The following is a 22,285-nucleotide window of genomic DNA, read 5'->3' on the forward strand; positions in this document are numbered from 1 at the left end:
ACCCACTTACTTCCCAGCTCCACCCTCCACCAGGATAACCCTTCTCATCTACCAAGTCCCTTCAGAAAATATCTTCCATTGTCCAACCCATGATCTGATAGTTTGTATCTTAAGCGTTCTTGGCTTCTGTGATTCCAAAAATGCCGACTGTTGACATTTTCCTTTTGACCAGTGTCTCTTAAGTTTAGTTGTGCTGTTTCCAAGGGAAGGTGACATGTCCTGTAGAACTCCTGAGTGGATTATGTTTCCCTTTCTGCCGGAAATCCTGGGTACCTTTGAAAAACACCTCTTCGTCGCTTGTCTGATCTGGCTTCCTTGTGCCCGCTCTCAGCCTCCCTTCTGCCCAGGAGCACGCCGGAAATCCTGGGTACCTTTGAAAAATGCCTCTTCGTCGCTTGTCTGATCTGGCTTCCTTGTGCCCGCTCTCAGCCTCCCTTCCGCCCAGGAGCCCGCCGGAAATACATACATACATACAGGAGAGCTCTGGAGGCCCAATGGTAAGAATCTGCATTGTGATCCCAAGGTAACTTGCATGTACAAAACACAACCATGATAGGATAAGATTGATGAATGTGACCTGCTAAAGATTAAATCCCTGTGTGCACCAAACCCTTTTTCCAACAGAGTAAAAAGAAAGCCTACTGACTGGGAAAACACATTTGGCAATAGTTTCTCAGACAAAGGTCTCACAACAAAAGTTCACAGAATACTATAAGGCCTCCACAAGAAAAAGACTGGTAACAAAATGAGCAAGATAGAATACTATAAGGCCTCCACAAGAAAAAGACTAATAACAAAATGAGCAAGAGACATGGAAAGACTTTTCACAGAGGAAGACTTTCAGATGGCCAACAGACACATGAAGAAATGCTCAAAGTCATTGGCAATAAGAAAGAGGCAAATCAAAACCACAATGAGATACCATATCACCCCAGCAGCAGTGGCAAATTTTAACAGGAGAGCAAGTAATAAATGTTGGAGAGGATGTGGACAGATAGGAACTCTCACTGTTGGTGGGATTGTAAAATGGTACAACCACTCTGGAAGGCAGTTTGACATTTCCTCGAAAAGCTAACATGTAAACTCTGTATGACTCAGCTATTCCACTACTAGGAATATACTCTTAGAAAATTAGGACTGAAACACAAATGGAGATTTGTGCACCAATGTTCATAGCAGCTTTATTCACTGTTGCAAGAACATGGAAACAGCCCAGACGTCCAATCAGAACCGAAAGGATTGAGAAATTGTGGTACAGTCAAACAGTGGAATACTTCACATGCGCAGCACGCAGAAGCAACAATTTTAAAAATTATTAAGTAACTTGGGAAGGACTAGAGAATATCATGTGAACTAACTTAATCTAATAAGGACAAATACTGTGTAAAACCATTATTGTAAAAATAGAACAATAACTAGTAAAACATTTATGAGGATCCAAGGTGGGGAGAGTGTTGGCAGAAGGGTGAGGATGGGCGGGGGGGAAACCATAGAGTTGCACAATTTGGTGAGTGGATGGGGGTGGGTAAAGAAAATGGAATGGCATAGTTCAATGATAATTAATTTTATAAAATATAATGAATGAGATATATATGTTTCCCATTCATTATGGATGATAGAAAGAGAATTGATGCCTTTGAGCTGTGGTGCTGGAGAAGAGTGTTGAATATACCATGGACTGCTAGGAGAACAAGTTTGTGCTGGAAAAGGTGAAGCCGGAATGCTCTTTGGAGTCAAGGATTCTGAAGCTTCGTCTGACATACTTTGGGCATGTTGCAAGGACAGACTGGTCCTTGGAGAGGGACATCATGTTTGGCAGAGTGGAGGGACGGCGCAGGAGAGGAAGACCCTCGATGAGATGGATTGATTCTGTGATTGGGGTGGTGGGAATGAGTGTGTTTGACAAGGTGAGGTTGACACAGGATAGACCGGCATTCAGGGCTCTTGTATATAGGGTTGGTATGAGTCCCAAGCGACTCGATGGCACATAACAACAATAATGAATGGGAATGATTGTATGAAACACAATGTGATTGAAGGATAGTTTAAAACACAATGCATATGAATTTTGTAAGCAAGCCAATATAAAATAAAAAATTTAAAACCCCCCACTATATATTTATCAGTACTCTTGGTACCAGAAGTCAAGAAATCAAAAGATGAATTTCATTGGGAAATTCTGCTATCAGGGACCTCTCCAGAGTCACAGTGTCAGCCTGGAGACTAAGGTGCACCTGATCTAGACCAAGGTCTTCACTATTATGTGCTAAGCATCAGAAAGCTGGACAATGACTAGGGATGATAGAAGGAGGTTAATGACTTTGAGCTGTGGTGCTGAAGAAAAGTTATTGAGTATATGCTGGACTGCTAAGAGAACAGATTCATCCCACAGAGGGTAAAATCAGGCTGTTCCTTGGAAGCAAGAATTCTGATGCTCCATTTGATACTTTAGGGATGTTACAAGGAGAGACCAGTCCTTGGAGAGAGACGTTATGCTTGGAAATGTGGAGGGATAGCACAGGAGGGAAAAACTCTCTATGAGATGGATTGATTCAGGGACTGGGGTAATGGAGGAGGTAGATGTGTCAGAGACAATAATGTTGGCTCAGGATAGAGCAGGGTTCAGAACTGCTGTACATAGCGTCGCAGAGATTTTACAGCATATAATAACACATCATATGCAAAGTACTAAATTTTTAAAAAATGATTTATATATAATTTATTTTTATATGTATAATTAAAAACATGATAGTAACATATCGCTTTTACTATGCACAGGAACTGATTTATATAAGAGAATAAGTTATCTCTTTTAATCCTGGCAACAACAACGTGAAACAGGCTCCATTCATATCCTTCTTACCAGACGGGGAAACCGAGGTACAAAGAGGCTAAGCAACTTGCCCAAGGCCTGGGATTCTGATGCAGAGTAGCCGGCTCCACGACCTTGCTCTAACTATTGTGTACTGTGCTATTTTAAAGGGATGTGCATCCTGACACCGCTGTGTTTTTGGTCAAGGACTTCCTCAGGCAGAGCCTCAGTTTGCCCTCTGGGGAATGGCAAGAATGATGGTGTCTTCACTACAGCGGAGGTGCAGAGAGGTCAGCTAGCTGCCTTCTCCTAGACTCTCGCCCACCTTTTCGCCGCGTGCACCCAGCGCACCAGTTCGCCGGCGGGGTGAGGGGTGGGGGCGGCCGGGGAGCGCGGCGGGCGGGGACCGACGGGGGCGTGGCCGGTCTGGTCCAATCGGGGGCGGGGCCTCTGTCTAGCTCTGCGCCGCACGCCAGTCCCGCTGCAGTTCCATCCATCTCGCGCGTGTTCCTCGCGTCCCCCAAGGTCTCCAACCCCAGCCTGCCCGGCCTGCGCGGCCTGCGGCCCCCTCCCCTGACCCCCAGACCTCAGCTTCGGCCCCTCGGACCTCGACGTCATGGGTGACGGAGGAGAGGGCGAGGACGAGGTCCAGTTCCTGAGGACGGTGCGTATCTCCGGGGTGGGGGGCCTTTAGGGGCTCTCTGAGTGTCTGTCCCTGGATGTTCTGGTCCTGCTTGATTGTGGCCTCTGAGACTCGGGGTCTCTTCTGTCACTTTGGGTACATGTCGTGCTGACTGCTGCTCTGTCTCTCAGTCATCTTTCTCGCCGCAGTGACAGGATTCGACGCTGCACAGCGGGGAGGGCTTTGGCTGTCCTCCTCTCTAATATTAGCGATTTGTCTGGGGAAAAGGAGAGCAGTGTTTTCACCCTCTCCCTCTATCCGGGAAGCAGGCACTTGGGGAGGGTGGTTCTAATTCCTCCGCTTAATTTAGCTTTCCTCCCTACTTTCGTAGCCCTGATTCTCTTTTTACCTTAGACTCTGACCTATTTAAATTCTTGGGAAGGGGCCTGAGGTGGGTTGGAGGACCTGACTCCTTTGAACACCTAATCTTTGAGGGTCCTGGAGAGTCCTCCAGTCTTCCTTTCTCCATTGGCTTTGGAATGGAGGTTCAAACATGTCTAGAAAGGGTTTCTGGGGTTCTCTAGGTCATGTCTCTCATCTCTCTCTTTGGCTTATCTCTGTCTATCTTTCCCCACCTTTGTAACTCTCTTTGTTCTTTGGCTTCAGGCCCTCTGTGTTTCTCTCTGTCTCTGACTCCCTCAGCATCTCTGATCCTTGGCTGGGGGCAGGGATGGGAGTTGGAACAACAGGTGTCCCTCCCAGAATAGACTGCTTTTCTGGGGCCTGGGCAGGGAATAGGGAGGGGACTCCAAGGGGAGGGGCTGCCCACCCTAGAGAATCTGTCCCTCCTTTCCTTCTCTGAGACTCTTTCCCCTGAGGTGGAGAATATGAGTATGGGGTGGGGACATGTCTGCTGACCCTGCACTGGCTGCGTCCCCCCATCCCAGGCCCAGACACCATGCAGGAAATGCTGACACAGCATTCCAGCCCCAGAATAGACCCTGGGGAGCCGGGTCTGATTTCTTAGGAGGGAGGAAAGAACAGCTGGAGGTGTTAGTGAGGAAAGGGGACAGCTGGCCATGAGGTCACAGGAGGAGGTCTAGCTTGAGCCCAGCCTCTCGGCCCAGGCCCAGCCTTGTGGTCTACACCGTAGATTGGACGCTCTTTCTCCACGGCCCTAATAAGATCATGGCCAGGGCCACCAGCCCCTGAGCATTCACTCTGCTCCAGGCCCTGTGCCCAGGGCCCTGGCCTCCTGAGGCATCTAATTATATCCTCTTTGCCCTCTCTACTGAGGTAGGACCCTATCTTTATCTCCCTAGGAGATCTGAGGGAAACTGAGGCCCGAATGGGGAAGTTACTCATCCAAGGTCAAAGCCAGGAGAGAGCTTCTATAGACACCACCTGGGACTCAAATCTCCCATTTTCGCAAGAGAAAATCTGGACTCAGACCTGTAGAGGTAGCCAATGTTGAGGTCCCTGTACCTTAACCCCAGCTGGTGCTGTGTGCCAGCAAAAACTCTCTTGAAGTTGTGCTGTAGTTTTTTTTCAAACTCTTCGGGCCATATCCCACCAGTGAGAAATCTCTTATATTGCAATCCAGTGCATGTACATACACACATACATTGTAAGAAATCAACTTTACCTATGCATAATTGGCATGCAATAAATAACATCTGGGGTTTTTATCTTTCTTTTTTATGGTTGTGATTTGAGTGAAAGTTTACAGAGAAAATTGGCATTCCACTCACTCACTCATGCACGCTTTTGCTTTATGACATTAATGACAAAATCTACACTGACCTGCACTCTTCGCACTTTCTCCCTGTGATTGTTGCCTCCTGTTCTACCCTTTCCTTTCTTCTGAGCCTTATCCATAACCAAAGTCAGCACTTCGATCATCCATAGTTGATGGTGCTAAGGAGTAAGTACTTACCTGGTGTTATTTTTTCCCCTTACAGGCCTGTCTGTTATTTGGTTAATCCTTGAATCACAGGGATGAGTTTTGTTCCAGGCTTGAAGAGAGGCTAAGGGCCATGGTCTAGGGGGTTCCACCAGTCTCTATTAGAACAGCAAGCTTGATTGTTTTTATAATTTTGAATTTTGTTCAACTTTTTGGTCTATTTCTTCTGGTCTAAGGGTTGTGCGTGTTGAGGTTCTTGTGTACCATTAGTTCTCTAGACAAATTGATTTTCTTTCTTTTTTTTTTCTTGTTGTGTATCATTGAGTCAGATCCGACTGGCACAGGAGGAGATTGCCCCTCCTTCTCCAGTGGACAATCTAGTGGATTCGAACCATGCGCCTTTGGGATTGCAGCACAGCTTCTTGCCACTAGGCCACCAGAGCTCCCTCATTAGTCCTCTAGACTAATTGAAACTGCAGCTGTTTGAAGTGTGAAAGTTGAGTTTAATTTTTACAAATTAAATCACAAATTAATGATGACCTATGTCACAATCAAGACACATAAATTTCATTTACTCCAGAAACCTCATCTACACTTTTTTGCAATAATCACTCTGGACACCTGCTGTTGTATATTCTGGTTTGCTGAGTGAGAACCCTCTCAAAGTATCTAACAACAGTTTCAATTTGTCTCACTTTGTTTTTCCCATGTGATTTAAGCTCCTATCTCTTGCTTCTTGGATTTGGTGTACTAATTTTTTATATTCATCCCTGCTGGAGCATGTATGTTGGAACACGAGTCTGTTACTCTTTACTGCTTAGTGGTATTCCTTAGAGTAACTTATCAGCCCTCCTGTTGATGGATGGACATTTGGGTTATTTCCTTTTTCCACCCCTCTTAGGAGCAAAAGCTCTTTGAAAACACTTTCCCCAGATCCTTATTTTTACTTGAAATTATTTTCATAAAATTAATCTCTGTTTGGCATCAACTAAGAACTGACTCTTAGCAGTCTGTTTTCAGAGGCTGTAGATCACACGGAAGGGAACTGCCCATTTTCCTCTTGCAGAGCCTCTAGTGGATTCAAACTGCCTGTCTTTGAGTTGACTGTGCGACTTGCTACCCATTAGTCCATCAGCGCAGGTAGCCCTCAAACAGGAGAGGCATGTGGTTGTTCACTGTCCTTGCTCTATTTTCAGTAGAGTGACAATGGCCCATCAAATGAGTGTTCTTTTCTGTTGATGGTGGCGAACTCCAGCCATGCCCACTCTGGGGATTTCCAAATTCCTAAGCATCTTGTATCCTGGAGGCTGGTTAATGGATGGAGTCCCTGCCAACTCCCTGCCATTCGAGCCACTGAATCAGGGTCTTAGGGAACAGACTAGAGGCAGGAAAGAAGCTGCTTTTAGAACAGATCCCTCCACAAAACCCATCATTCCAATGCTGGAAAAACATCAAGAAACAGTGATGTACTACTGGACCCTCTGGCTCTTGTTTGCATCCTGGCCTCGTCATTTATTTTCCTGCTTCTTCACTTGGCCAAGTGGTTTCCTTTTTTCTTAGTGTCAATTATGTTGAGGAAAATGAGGACAGAAATGCGCATGTAAGTACCTCTCTGGGCTCGTCTTCTCCTCCCTCCGTCTTGCTTCTGCAGCTTCGTGGTCCCCTGTGCCATGAGCCACAAGCCTCCCTCCATAACCACCAGGTTTTTTTGCACAGGCTGCCCCCTTTTCCCCAAATGTCTTCCACCTGTGATGAGGCCAAACTCTTTGCTGTTATCTGGACAAGTCTCAGCTCAAATGTCATCTCCTTGGAGAAGCTGTCACTTCACCTTCATGCTGATGTCATCCTCATCTCCAAAACCACCCTATTACATCACCTGGGCTTATTTTTTCCATCCCACATATCACTGGCATTCTGATTACATATTTATTCACTCTTTACTGCCCGTCTCCACCTCCAAGAATGTCAACTCCATGAGGGCAGGGATTTTTGTCTGCTTTGTTCATGCTCCATTTCTAGTGCCATGAACAATAATTGACATACAGTAGGTACTCAGTAAATAATGAATGGAAAGCCCCGGGCAGAAGGCTAGACAGACAGTAAGCACTTCATCAATACAAGCAGTATGGTTACAGTGAATACACAAGTGCTGGGCTGTCTGACTTGGAGGGTCACAGAACGGATCAATCCTGGAACCCTTGCCACCAAGTTGTGTTCCTGCCCTCCCCCATCGTTTCCCACAAGCCCGGATGGACAGACTGAGGGCTGTCCATGTGAATCGAAGCTCAGTGTCATAATGTGTTCATTCATGTGATGCACTTGCAAAGGCTGGAGGCTGTGTAACTTGTTCACTCTTCTATAAAATGGGATGGACCATTGCTTTGCTCAATAATGAAGAGCTAGGATTTTTCACTCCCTTCGTGAAAAATATTGAGCACACTCCATGTATACGTTTATACTATTGTACATGTGTGAGAGGGAGCTCTGGTGCCCTAAGTCCAAAGGGAGTTTTGTTACTAACTCTAAGGCGATTTAGATCCACCAGGGGCTCTGAAGGAGAAAGATGGGCAGTGTCCTCCTTTGTGATTTACAGCATCAGAAACCCAGTGGAGGGTTGATTCAGACTCAATATCTGTAAGTGGTTATATATGTAAAACGTTCAGGAGAAGGATGGGCAGTCTCCTCCCGTTCAATGAACTGCTTCTGAAAGCCCACTGGAGGGTCAGCTATGGCTTGGTTCCAACTCGACGATACACAATAGCAACAACAACAAATATATATGTATATTTAGTTCATTCATTGTTGCACATTTTCCTCCCTCAGTGAGTGCTTTTAAAATTTTATACTAGTTTACTTACAAAGTTTGTACACATTGTTTTTCACACCAGATCTTTCTCATTTCCTTCACACACACACACACACACACACATCAAATTGTGCTACCCTGTGATTAACCCTCCACCCCCACCCTCTGCGCCCACCCTGCCCCCCCTTGTATCCTCATACTCATTCGATAGTAATGGTCTTATGCAGTGTTTGTACTTCTACTCAGTGAGTGTTTTGAGATACATGTTAGAGAAGGGTTTCTGTGCTAATGTGCTAGAAGGTCATCCAGTGTCCTGAGTTACAGTGTGGGGTTCAAGTACAGCTGTGTGACCTTAGACAAGTCACTTTAGCTTTCTGGGCTTTCTTTCCTCATAGTCACACAACAGGACACCCCTCTGCCCAGGGGTTGTAGTGAGGGTTAAAGGAGTTACTAAAGTAGCTTAGAATAGAATGCTACTTCCTTAGAATTGTTGTTGTTAAGTGCCGTTGAGTCACAGGCGACTCATAGCAACCCTATGAAGGAGAGTCCTCGATGCTTAGGTGCCTTTCAGCCTCTCTCCAGGTTCATAGGGTTTCCAAAGGCAAGCTGTTATGGAAGTGGATGCCACTCCTCCTTCCAAGCTTGTTTTAATCGGGGAGCTCCACCCCACTCTCTGTCTGCATTGTGTAACCAGCCATTAACGCATTTGACACATCAGTGTCACAGTGTTCAGCCTCACAGCAACCATAAGTGACCGCTGTACGGCAACTTGTACATCATTCTTAGAATAGAATGCCATTAAAAAATGTCTTTTATTCCCTCTACGAGTCAACATTTACAGAAAAGTTGGAAGATTAATGCAAAGAACTGCCTTGTACCTTTCAGTCAGTCAAAATGTTAATACATGTCACATCTGCTTCATTATTTCACTATTATTTCTAGTGCTGCTATAACAGAAATACTACAGTGAACGACTTTAGTTAACAGAAATTTATTTTCTCATCATTTAGGAGGCTGGAAGTCTGAATTCAAGGTGCTGCCTTTAGAGAAAGGTTTTCTGTCTGTCTGCTAGCAACTGTTTTAATAATGAAAAGTTACTTGAATTTTTTAAGTTGTGATTTGAGTCAAAGTTTATAGAGTACATTGGTTTTCCATTTAGCTATTTGTACATATTTTGGTTTATAATATTGACCATAATCTCCACATTCCTTCCTCTTTCCTCTCAATGATTCTCATTTCCTTTCTCCCCTCTGAGATCTTTGTCTTTTTTCAGCTTATGTTCCTCAGTTCCTTGGTGATTTTCAAGTGACCTGTCATCTGTCATCCTTTTTCCTGCTAAGCTTCTCTACATCAAAAGGGATGGATTTAAGAACACATCCTACAGTATTACTGTCTCATTAATAAAACAGAAAAAAGTATTCCTAAATAGGATTATAGCCATAGGTACAGGGGTCAAGATTTACAACACATACTTTGAGGGACACAATGTAATCCATAATACTCTTTACTATTTCAGTTGTGTTTTCTAAAAGGTAAAGACAGTCTTATAAAACCAGAGCACTTAATATTAGAGAACTCTGGTGGCCTAGTGGGTAGGGAGTTGCACTGGTGCAGCTACGAAACAGCTCCAATTTGACAGCAATGAATAAGGTTAATATTGATATGCTATGATTCTCTCTACATTCAGGATCCAATGTAGGATCTTGTATTGCATACAGTTGTCATTAGAAAGCATCCCTTAATCAACCATACAAGATAAAATGGGCAGCATTTACTCATGGAAAAGAAATGGAAAAATCACAGGAAAAGAGTAGGAGAAGTGCTGTTACAATGTGGGGATTATAATCAATGTCATAAAACAAACTGTATGAATGCTTGAAAGGAAAACCAATCCATTATTTAAACTTTAAGTCAAATCACAACAAAAAGGTATTTTTGTTTTTTTTTTAATTCCTTAAATGCTAGCAATAATTAAAACAATACACACAAAAGGTAACTGAGAAAAGGGTGAGTTTTTAAAGCAATTCAATGTGAAGTGCAAATATATCTCACCCTCCAGTGGCTGGATCACCTTGTACACTCCACATGGAGTAAGCCAGACTCAGGTTCAAATCCCAGTTCCTCCTCTTACCATCTGTATGTCCCTTCCTGTACCTCAGTTTCCTCATTTTTCAAATGGTTCCTAACTCAGGGCTGGAGGAGACCCTATGACCAACGCAGGCCTTGGCTTGATAAATTGGAGTGCAAGGATGGACATTTTTAATAGCTGTCTTCTTAAAAGGAGCCATAGAGGTCCAGTGGTTAAGTACACAACTGCTAAATGAAAAGGTTGGAAGTTCGAACCCACTGGTTGCTCTGTGGGAGAAATTACCTGGCAATTTGCTCCTATGAAGAGTACAGCCTTGGAAATCCGATGGGCAATTCAATTCTGCCTGCAGTCACTGAGAAGCAGAACTGATGAAACGGTACACCACCAACAACGAGCTTCTCATAAAAGAGGGGTGTGTGGGCCATGGTATGGGGTCAGGCTAACCCCAGTCTTCGGTGTCCACCTACAGGACGATGAAGTGGTCCTGCAGTGCAGCGCCACGGTGCTCAAGGAGCAGCTCAAGCTGTGCCTGGCTGCGGAGGGCTTTGGTAACCGCCTCTGCTTCCTGGAGCCCACCAGCAATGCCCAGGTGGGTGCCTGTGGAAATGGGAGTGAGGCTAACGGGGAGGAGGGTCTTCGGCCCACAGAAGAGGGTAGCAGAGTGGGGCTGGGAGTTATGAAGGAAAGGAAGAAAGGGCCAAGGAGGCGGGCAAGACCGACGGGGGCAGGAGGGAACAAGATGGAGGTCTGAGAGCATTAGAAAGGCACTGAGGATGAGTTGGGGATAAGTGAAAGGGCAGAGGGTTGAGAAAGTAATAGTCTCTGAGCAGCAGGAGGTCTAGGGCCCAAGAGGGAGGGGACCCGGCTCATTTAAAAGAAAGATGAGGACACAGAAAATGGGCTAAAGAGACCTTGAAGTGTTATCGATCTAAGGAAGATAGTCTGAGAGCCTGAGGCTTGGCATTTAGGCTGAGGGCAGGTGGGGGACTTGGGACAGAGGACGTTGGATTCAAGATGAAGGGGCTTTGGACAGTCAAGAGGCCTTACTGGGGAGGATATTCGAGACTGAGAGGTAAAGGGATTATGAAGTTTGAGGGGAAACAAGTCAGAAGGTGAGGTGAACTCAGGGTTTAAGAGAGAGGAAGCCTGAGGGGGCAGGGCATGGGGCTAAGAAAGGAAGGGGAGGCTGGGGAGTCTGAGGGAATAGAGTTCTGGAGGGAGAAGAGTCTTGAGTCCAAGAGGAAGGTTGTGTAGTGTCTGAAGTGACTGGGATGAGAAGCTGAGGAGGCAGGCATTAGGTTGGACCCTTCTGTGGTTTTGAAGCAGTGTTAACACCTCTCTGAGGTGGGATGTGGGACTGTCAGGTGTTGAAGATGTAAGGTTGACCTTCCTTGCTTTGGGATCATAGAGACTTGGGGCTTCCTCAAGGGGGAAGACAGATCATGAGCTTCCAGTAGGTTGGAGCAAGTGTGTTTGAGGGAGGAGACACAGGGATGGGACCAGTGTAGAGTGTTAGAGGGAAGGCATAGGCCTGAAGCTTCCTATGGGGTTAGAAAGGGGTTTAGGATACTTGAGTGGGCAGAGCAATATGAGGCTCCTGTGAGGTTTGGGTGGGGTTTACGTGTCTGAAAGGAACATTGGTGGTGTAATAACTAAGCACTCAGTTTTTAAGTAAAAGATCAGTAGTTGGAATGAATGCACCAAGTGCTTTGAGGAGGAAGGGGCAGGCTGCTTCCCTAAGGTCCTGCCTTGGCAAGCCTGTGGGGTTGTTCCGCTCTGTCCGTTAGGGTCTCTATGCATTAGAATCCACCCAACATTGGTGGGCTTAGGTGTTTGAGGGAAGAGGCCGAAGAAGAGGTTTTAAAGGATGTTGCTTTGGATGTCTGATGGGGTGGCAGACAGGTCCAGGGGTCTACAAAGGTATGAGTGTCGAGACAATGGTTAGGCAGTGAGCCCAACATGATGCTCAGAAATCTTCAGGCTCCACTCACAAGTCTTCTCTCAACCCTAGAATGTCCCCCCTGACCTGGCCATCTGCTGCTTCGTGCTGGAGCAGTCACTGTCCGTGCGTGCCCTGCAAGAGATGCTGGCCAACACTGTGGAGGCTGGTGTGGAGGTGAGGCCCTCATCTTGGGGTGGGCCTGGGGAAGGGGTGGACAAGAGGACCGGGGTTGTTCATCATGTGCTCTTCTTCCCTTTCTCTGCCTCGCCCCACAGGCCCTCAATTTGGATAAGTGGGTAGGTCTGGCCTTGGGTGTCACCTGTCCTTCCACTCCTCTTGACCCCAAGCCTGCTTCTTGGGCCCACCTTCCTGCACACAAGGGCCAGGGGTCCCCCCTGCCCTTGCTGTCAGGAGTTGTGGGACCCAGAACAGGCCAGGCAAGAAGGGAGGAAGAGAGAAGGGGCTTCTGAGCCCCTATTCTTCCACCTTCTTCTCTCCTTTCTCCTCCTTCCCTCACTCTGGTCCCAGCATGGGACCTCTCCTCTCACCTTCTCCCATCCTAAGTGTGGGTGCTGCTCTCCCTGGCCCAGGATCAGGCCTGCCAATGTGATCAGGTGGCATCATCACATGGCCCCTCAAAGCATGGGCATGTGAGAGCTGTGTCATGATGTCATCCATCCTCCTGGTGGACCTCTCACCCTCCAGAGGGGCAGGGTCTCATCACCAGGGGATGCAGCAGCACCAGGGGATCGCCTGCTCCCTGCAGTTGTACTCAGTTAACAGTAGGCAGATTGCTCAGTTAATGACTGGCTGAGTGTCCTGGTGCACTCCAGCGGCATCTCAACTGGATCGTGCCAGGCTAGCGCAGAGAGGCCTGAAGCCCATGAAATGCCAATTCTGAGCCTTTCCTCAGCATTTGTCCCCAGGCACCCCAAGGACAGGCTAAGGTTCTCTGAGTGACTTCTTGGCCTGGCCAACCAGATAGAGAAGACAGGGAAGTCAGAGGGGGCTCTGGGGCATAAAAAAATGCCATCTACAGATGTCTCAGAGACGAAAGCCTCTGCTTCCATGAATGGGGAAACTGAGACTGAGAGTCTCTTGAGGGTCTGCACTGAGGCTATTTTTTTTTTTGTACTTCTAAGCCTGCATATGAAAGAGCCATTTGGGACCAGAGCAGGCAACTTGATTGAGCTGGGGGAGAGGTCTCAAGAGGCTTAAGGTCTGTGCTTACTATGTGCCCTTCTTCCTCTCCCAGTCATCTCAGGGTGGGGGTCACAGGACACTCCTGTATGGCCATGCTATCCTGCTCCGGCATGCCCACAGCCGCATGGTGAGTGTGTGGTGGCGGGATAGGGTCTGTGAACAGGGGCTAGGAGCGGTGGTCAAGGGGGCTGACGGAAGAAGGCTGACCCCCCCTCTACAACCCTAGTATCTGAGCTGCCTCACCACCTCCCGCTCCATGACTGACAAGCTGGCCTTCGATGTGGGACTGCAGGAAGATGCCACAGGTAACCAATGGAGCGGGGCGACAGGGACACCACAGGTAGAGAGGGGCGGGATAGAAGGGGACATCTCAGAGCTGAGTTGGTGGCTGTAATAGGAGAAGAAGGTGTTGAGAAGCTTATGGGCTGGGAATGGCCTGGAGAAGAGCATTCTGGGACCCACCATTCCACATGGGCCCTGTCTCTCCCCTCACTCCACAGGAGAGGCCTGCTGGTGGACAATGCACCCCGCCTCCAAGCAGAGATCTGAAGGGGAAAAGGTCCGCGTTGGGGATGACCTTATCCTTGTCAGCGTCTCCTCTGAGCGCTACCTGGTGAGCAGGTGTACCCTGTCTTGGCTCCTGCACTTTAAAATAATAATAATAATAATAATAATAAATTTTTAAATTGTGATTTTAACAAAAGTTTACAGAAAGGTTAGAGTTTCATTCGTTCAGTGTTGCCCATTTTCCTCCCCCTCCTCTAGTTCACTTGGTAACGGATCTCTTGTTCCAGATTGTCCACTGTCACATTTACAGTGCTCAGTCATACATTCCCTACAGACAATCCTTCCCTCATCTAAGTGTTCATTGTCTATTCATTCTTTTCTTGTTCTCTCCCAAACCCCCATGTTAGTCCTATTTTATCACCGGAGTGTTATGTAGTATTTGTCTTCTTATGATTGAGGTAGTTCATTCAGCATAATGTCTCCCACCATGTTGTGTAATGTTTTACAAATTCATTGTATGCAGCACTGATGCTGCATACTATTCCACTGTGTGACTTTACCACAGTTTTTCTATCCACTTGCCAGGTGAGGTGGGACCTAAAGAGTGCCATCTCCTCACATTAGTCCCTGCCCCCTGCTCCCTGACCCCCAATTTCTAGCTTCCTGGCTCTGACATGAAGGTTGCTAATTGCTGATTTCCCATCTTTTTTTTTATTACTAATTTCAATGAAAATTTACAGAGACTTTGGATTTCCATTCATTCAATGTTGCACTTTTCTTCCCTCCCAACCCTCCCCCCACCCAGTACACTCCCCTCTTTGAAAAGTACAAGAAAATTTCTTTCATTGTTTTATAATCACTCCTCTCGGCCCCCACCCCATCCACTCCACTATGTAGCCTTCGCTCTGGACTCCTGTCATGACAAAAATACCTAATCACATATCCCCTTTAAACAGTTTTCTCCCTCCTCTGTTTCAATGCAGTATACTTTATTGAACCCATCTTTCTCAGTCTCCCCCCCAACCCTGATGTCAGTCCTGTTTTACAACAGTGGCACCATGCAGTATTTGTCCTTTTGTGACTGAGATACTTTACTCAGCATAATGTCCTCCAGGGTCACCCATTTTGAATAATATTGCATGAGTTCCTTGTTTCTCAGTGCAGCGTAGATTCCATTGTGTGAATATACCACAGCTTCTTTATCCATTCGTTTGTTGATGGGCACTTAGGTTGTTTCCAACTCCTTACTATTGTGAACAAAGCTGCAGTAAACATGGGTGTGCATATATCTGCTTGGATGTCAGTTATGGTTTCTTTGGGGTATATTCCCAGTAGTGGAATTACTGAGTCAAATGGTATCTCTATTTGCAACTCTTTGAGAAAGCGCCATACCGCCTTCCCCAGTGGTTGCACCATTTTACACTCCCACCAACAGTGAATAAGGGTTCCAGTTTCTCCACAACCTCGCCAGCATTTGTTGCTTGCTGTTCTGTTAAATCTTGCTATTCTGACTGGGGTGAGCAGATATCTCATAGTTGTTTTGCTGACTTCCCATCTTGATGTTCATTTCCTGGTCTTTGGATGTGCTATCTTCCATCTGTGGGTCTCCTGGCATCTCCCCATTTCTGACCTCTGACTTCCCCCCTTCGGGCCATCTCTGACCCTCCCACCTCTTCATTTCCCCCAGCACCTCTCTACGGCCAGTGGTGAGCTCCAGGTTGACGCCTCCTTCATGCAGACACTGTGGAACATGAATCCCATCTGCTCCGGCTGTGAAGAGGGTGAGAACTCAACACCTTAGACCGCTAAACTGATACCCTCCAAGAGCCAACCCCAACCTTTCTCCTAGACACGCTCAAACTGAGGGGGTTGAGAAGAGAGGCAGAAGATAGGGCGTGGACAGCCAACTCAAAGGCATGAGGTTGGAATCTACTAGTGACCCTGCTAGAAAAAAATGGGCAGTCTCCTCCCATGCCCATACAATTTACAGCCTTTGAAAACTGATTGGAGGATCAGTTATGAGTCTGTTCTGACTCAGCAGCTAAGAAAGAAAAAGAGGTTTTATGAAATTTGTTTTAGCTAAAAATAGGTAGGTGTGCATGTTGGGAAGTTTTTACAAAAATCTACATACCTGTGTCACCAGTGCCACAATCAAGGCAGAACTTTTCATTACCCTAGAAACTTCCTTCACCCTTTTTGCTGCAACCACTCTGGACATCCACACAGTCTGCTGTTCACAGGGTTGCTGAGTCAGAACACATTCTTGAAGGCACTTCAAGTGAAGGGACTTCACAACAACAGATTCAGTGTGTCTCAGAAACAATTACTGTTCCTGTGTGGTGTATGCTCATGTGCATTGCTTCTCTGTAAAACATTACAAGTAAAGTATTACTCGGTATCATATTTTTTATATTCATCCATGTCGAAGCACCAGACTTGAAACCTCAGACTTCAAACCTAGAGCTCTGAATTATGACCCTCACACTCAGATCTCGGAAGTGACTCTAAATCCAGAAGCCCAAAGTTCAGACTTCCAAACCTAGAATTCCATGTTAAAATTTCAAACTTGGAATCCAAAGGCTTAGTCGCCAAAGTTCATAGTCTCAGATTTTATTCCTCAGACCACGATTTCAGTTTCCCAAATTCAAAGCTCAAGTCCCCAAACTACAGAAAGCTGGTCAAGAGGACTCGCTTCCTGTGGCGGAAGATCCGTGAAGGTCACCTGAAACGGAAGCAGATAAAATTCGAGAGAGATCTACGGCGTATTTGGCTGAAGGCTGGCCTAAAGGAAGCCCCTGAAGGTTGGCAGACCCCCAAGGTCTACCTGAGGAACAAATGAGCATTTCTACCCCACCTTTGTCACCATCTCCATCACTGCTGCTGATACCTTGTAATAAAAGATCAGAGATCCTACGTGAAAAAAAAAATCCCCAAACTAATACCTTAGTTCAGGCTCCAGACTTTAGACCACCCACCTCAGACCTCTAATCTTTAACCCCAAATTGTAGTCCTCAAAAAACCAAACCGTTAAAATAAAATTTCAAAATTTAGGCTCACAGACTAATATTCCAAAGCATGTCCTTAAAACTTAGATTTCCAGCTCTCACCTCAAAGACTTTAGACCCACAAACAAGCCCCCAACCTGAGACAAAAATCCACAGGTCCCAGAACTCAGATCTTAATCTCAGACCCTAAAACTTCAGAAGGTTCTAGTTCTTGGAGAAAGAAAGACATTATGCTGGGGAAAATGTAGGGTCAGCCAAAGGGAGGCAGGCCCTCAACGAGATGGCCTTACACAGTGACCAACTGCCACGACGGCCACGAGCAGGGCAGAGGTCGGGGAGAAGATGTGGCTGGTTAGGGCAATGTTCAGATACGTTGTTCATAGGTCGCTGTGACTCACAGTCCACTCGATGACACCTAACAACAACAACAAAACTCAGACCCACCAACCTCAAGCTGTTGTTGTTATGTGCCGTCGAGTTATAGCGACCCTATGTACAACAGCCCTAAACCCTGCTGTCCTGTGCCAATCGCACTGTCTCTGACACTCCCATCTCAATTATCCCAGTCACTGAATCAATCCACCTCATAGAGGGTCTTCCCCTCCTGCGCTGTCCCTCCACCCTCCCAAGCATGATGTCCCTCTCCAAGGACCGGTCCCTCCTTACAACATGTCCAAAGTATGTTAGACAGAGCCCCAGAATCTTCCAAGGAGCAGCCCCTATGTAACCTCAAGCTACAAAGTTTAAATTTCTCCAAACTCATACCCCTCAAATCACAGACAAACGCAAGTTCACTGGCATTGAGTCAATTCTGACTTACAGCGACCTGTGTTTATTCCTTTAAACTGCTGGTATATTTGAACTGCTGAAATTCTAGGCCTTTTGATTAACAGCCCAACACATTACAGACTATGTCTCAGACAAAAACTGCAAACAACTTACAACTCTTGACCTAAGCCCCCATTTTCAGAACATTGGATCCATACCTCTGACTAGTCTCCTGAACTCTGACCTCAGAATCTGACTTCAGACCTGTAGTTAACCCCAGACCTATGGTTGTGGTTGCAGCTGCATCTGAGTTGGCTGGACTCATAGTAACACAATGTTGACTCTTCTGTCCCATCTCTATGATCATTGGCATATGTGAGTCTATTGTTGTAACCATTGTGTAGTGCCTTCTAACCTAAGGAACCCATCTGCCAGCACTCTAAAAGATACTTTTCTGTTAGAGTTTTCATTGCCTAAAGAGGTGAATCTCCAGACTTTTCTTCCTAGTCTCTCTTAGGTTGGAAGCTCCCTTGGAAACTGTCCACCATGTGTGACCTTGCTATGCTAGTATTTTAAATACTAGCGTCATAGTTTCCATCATCCCAGCAACATGCAAGCCACTACAGTAAGATAACTGTCAGACCAAAGTTGGAAACAGACTTACAAAATCATCAACTCCTTCTAGCCTTGCCTCAGCCCCATAAACCTAGAGCCCCAAATTTAAGCAATTAACTTCAGATACTATATTTCGTACTCCAACTTCAGGCTGCAGACCTGACTTCAAATCTCAGACTACCCTTATAACCTAAAATCCATCACCTCCATCAAACTTCTCAGTGGGAGAAACAGGGACCCCAGACTCCAGCTTGGTCCCTAAGCCTTTGTAGGGCTCCAGCCTCCCAGTGAACATCTATCTTCTTTTGCTTCATTCCAGGATATGTGACTGGGGGTCATGTCCTCCGCCTCTTTCATGGTCACATGGATGAATGTCTGACCATTTCCCCTGCCGACAGTGAAGACCAGCGCAGGTCTGGACTGAGGACAAGAAGACCTAGGGTTTGGGGTGGCGGGGGCCAAGAGTTGACTGAGGAACAGGGAGGGGCCTTATGGCTGGGCTAGAGAATTAGATTCTGAGGGTTCTGGAGTTGATGGCCATGGGGCACTTAACCTTTTCCCTTGTTCTTAGACTTGTCCACTACGAGGGGGGAGCTGTGTGCACCCATGCCCGTTCCCTGTGGAGGCTGGAGCCTCTGAGGATAAGGTGAGCGGTAGGTAGGGTGTCCTGGGGGCCTCTAAAGGGGAGATTTGAGCAAGATTTGAAGAAAGATTTGAAGGAAGATGTAAATAAAAGATGGGAGGGGTTTTGAGAGAAAACCTAGGAAATCCAAAAGAGAGATGATAACCCTGAGGGGAACCTGGAGAAAAAGAAGTCTTGGAGGAAGATCGGGGATCCCTCAGAAAGTGATCAGAGGATACAGAATGAGAGTGTGGGCACATCAGAGGGAGAAAAGGGGGAGTGAAAACTGACGCCACTGGGGCATCTGAGTGCCTAAGGCATATCTGAGGACAGAGAGGATTGAGGTTGTTGAGGGAGGACTGGGACCATGATGGAGTTTGAGGCATCCTGGAAGAGGGATGGTGCCAGGGGAGGTTTGGTTTGAATCTCCATGGAAGGGCTGGGTTTTCTGACTCTTCCTATCCTCACGCTCCACAGCTGGAGTGGAAGCCACCTACGCTGGGGCCAGCCTCTCCGCATCCGCCATGTCACTACAGGTCGCTACCTGGGGCTTATGGAGGACCAGGGCCTGGTGGTGCTAGATGCCTCCAAGGCCCACACCAAAGCCACTTCCTTTTGCTTTCGAATCTCCAAGGTCAGTGGGGCTCAGGGATGCCCTCAACTCCCACCCTGGCCCCCTGTGAAGTCCCTCAGAGGGGTTCTGAGGGGCTTGACCTCTACTCCCCCACAGGAAAAGCTGGACATGGCCCCCAAACGGGACATAGAAGGCATGGGGCCTCCTGAGATCAAATATGGGGAGTCACTGTGCTTTGTGCAGCACGTGGCCTCGGGCCTGTGGCTCACATATGCTGCTCCGGATCCCAAGGCCCTGCGGCTTGGTGTGCTCAAGAAGAAGGTGGGTGACTGGCAGAGGGAAAAGTAGGGGTACATGCAGGGGCAAGAAAGGAACTGGGGACAGTGCCTGAACCTTGAGGAGTGTGAGATCAGGGGCTGAGACAGAGAGGGGTGTTGTACCGTCTAGTTGATGGCAACTCAGCAATCCCGTAAGCAGCAGATCGGAAGCCCTTTCTCCGTCCTCACGGTCTCCGACGTGCTCAACAGTCACTGTGTCAGTCTATCTTGTTGAAAGTCTTCCTCTCTCTGACCATCGGCCTTTCTCAGCATGATGCCTTTTTAAAGGACTGATTTCTGACAACATGCCTGAAGTATGTGAAACACTTTCACCCTTCTTGCTTCTAAGGAGCACCCTGGTTGTACTACTCCAAGGCAGACCTGTTTGCTCTTTTGGTGGTGGTTGTTGTTAAGTGCTTCAAGTCGCTTGCCACTCATAGCGACCCTATGTACAAGAGCCCTAAACCCTGCTCTATCCTGTGCCAACCTCACTGTCTCTGACACACCTACTCCCATTACCCCCGTCACTGAATAGATCCATCTCATTGAGGGTCTTCCTCTCCTGCGCTGTCCCTTCCCTCTCTCAAACATGTTCCTCTTCAAGGACTGGTCCCTCCTTGCAACATGCCCAAAGTATGTCAGACAAAGCTTCAGAAATATTCAGTACTCTTCTCTCATACCAGAACTGAAAGACATATATTCTTCTTTATTGTGCAACATTCAGATGCATATTAAAAAGACACCATGACTTGGATCAGGTGCATCTTAATCTAAAATGAAATCCTTGCTCTTTAGCACTTGGGAGAAGTCCTTGACTGCAGGTTTCCCAAGGCAACAACGTCTTTTGGTTTCTTAACTGCTGCTGTTGTGGGTGTTGATTATAAATCAAGTAAAACAAAATCATTGGCAACTTCAGTTTTTTATTGAAATCATGATGTTGCCCATTAGCCCAGTGGTGAGGGGTTTTCCCCCCCTTGATCTTGAAAGGTAATCCATTTTGAAGACTGTAGTCTTTGCTCTTCTGTAGGAAGTGCTTCGAATCTTCTGGAAGAGATGTTGGTGTTGTCATGTGCTGTTGCTATGAGTCAGAACTGCCTCATAGGTGACCTTCCAGGGCTTTTCCGAGACAGTAAATCACACAGGAGGAGACTGCCCATGTTTCTTCTGTGGAACAGCTGTTGGGTTTGAATTTTATGACTTTGGGTTGGCAGTGCAATTCCTTACCACTAGGCCGCCAAAGAGGAAAAGAGAAAGACGGATACCGAAAAGACAGAAAAATAGAGACAAAGATAGAGAGACAGGTAGTGAAAGACTAACAACCATAGTTATTGAGAACCCAAGTTGCCCACCTCTGTGTGTGTGTGTGTGTGTGTGTGTGCGCGCGCGCGCGTGCACGTGTGCGTATGTGTAAAATTTGTAAGACAAACCCTGACCCTGTATGCAACAGAACAAAACAGTGCCCGGCCCTGTGCCATCTTTAGGGTCACTGCCATGCTTGAGCCTACTGTTGCAACCACTGTGTCAATCCATTTCCTTGAGGGTCACCTTCTTTCTGGGTGACGGCTTTTCCAAGCATGCTTTCCTTCCCTAGAGTGTGGTCCTTACTGACAGCATGGCCACAGTGTGAGCCAAAGTCTCGCCATCCTCACTTCTAAGAACATTCTGGCGGCATTTTTTTCCAAATGGCTTTGTTTGCTCTTCTGCACATCTGTGTTTTGTTTTGTTTTTTAAGTAGTTTTTTTCTTCTTTTTTATTTTAATAAACATTTACAGAGATTTTGGATTTCCATTTATTCATTGCTGCACTTCTCTCCACAACTGTGTTTTAATCATTATTCCTCACCAACACCAGAATTCAAAGGCATCGTTTCCCTTTTTGTCTTCCTTACTGCCTTCGTTATACAGCTTTCATGTGTTTGTGAAAACACCATGACTTGAGCCAGGCATTTCTTCATCCTTAAAAGTGACATTTTTGCCTCTACCACTTCGAAGAAGTTGGGGGTCTTTTGTAGCAGTGGTCCATGCAATGCGTCATTTGATTATGGATCCAAGTAAAATGAAATCTTTGACAAATTCAATTGTTTTTTGTTACTCACAATGTTGTTTATTCGGTGGTGAGGATTTTTGTTTTCTTGATATCAAGAAGTAATTGATACTGAAGGCTTAGTCTTTGATTTTCATCAGTGCTTCAAGTTCTCTTAGTTTTCAAAAGCCAAGGTTGTGCCATGTGCGTATGCAATTTGTTAATAATTTTCCCTCCAATCCTGACACTGGGTTCTTCTACATACAGCCTCAAAAAACCCTCACACTCACTGCTGTTGAGTCGGTTCCAATTTATAGCGATCCTCCATTGAGTCTCTGAGGCTGAAAATCTTAATCCATCTTTCTTCCTCAGGGCAGCTGGTGGATTCGAACTACCATAGGTGCAGCCTTTGGGTTAGCACTGAAGCCCATGACAGACTAGGCCACCAGTGCTCCGTTATTATTACACTGGCTTCTCT

General features: G+C 46.5%; 1 protein-coding gene across 1 annotated transcript in view; it reads left to right on the forward strand.

The window, feature by feature from the left end:
• The first annotated feature begins 3,428 nt into the window (after positions 1-3,428).
• Positions 3,429-22,285, forward strand: part of RYR1 (ryanodine receptor 1 (skeletal)) — a 199,386-nt gene continuing 180,529 nt past the window's right edge. The window contains exons 1-11 of the mRNA XM_006899740.1: positions 3,429-3,476; positions 10,702-10,821; positions 12,244-12,348; positions 13,430-13,504; positions 13,604-13,682; positions 13,878-13,990; positions 15,572-15,665; positions 18,592-18,685; positions 18,844-18,918; positions 19,372-19,528; positions 19,625-19,789. Of these exons, the coding sequence (XP_006899802.1) occupies positions 3,429-3,476; positions 10,702-10,821; positions 12,244-12,348; positions 13,430-13,504; positions 13,604-13,682; positions 13,878-13,990; positions 15,572-15,665; positions 18,592-18,685; positions 18,844-18,918; positions 19,372-19,528; positions 19,625-19,789 (1,125 nt within the window). The remainder of the gene's footprint in view (positions 3,477-10,701; positions 10,822-12,243; positions 12,349-13,429; positions 13,505-13,603; positions 13,683-13,877; positions 13,991-15,571; positions 15,666-18,591; positions 18,686-18,843; positions 18,919-19,371; positions 19,529-19,624; positions 19,790-22,285) is intronic.

The sequence above is a fragment of the Elephantulus edwardii genome, unplaced genomic scaffold (genome assembly GCF_000299155.1).
Source record: "Elephantulus edwardii isolate Elephantulus edwardi_28Jun2011 unplaced genomic scaffold, EleEdw1.0 scaffold00266, whole genome shotgun sequence".
Classification (NCBI taxonomy): Eukaryota; Metazoa; Chordata; class Mammalia; order Macroscelidea; family Macroscelididae; genus Elephantulus; species Elephantulus edwardii.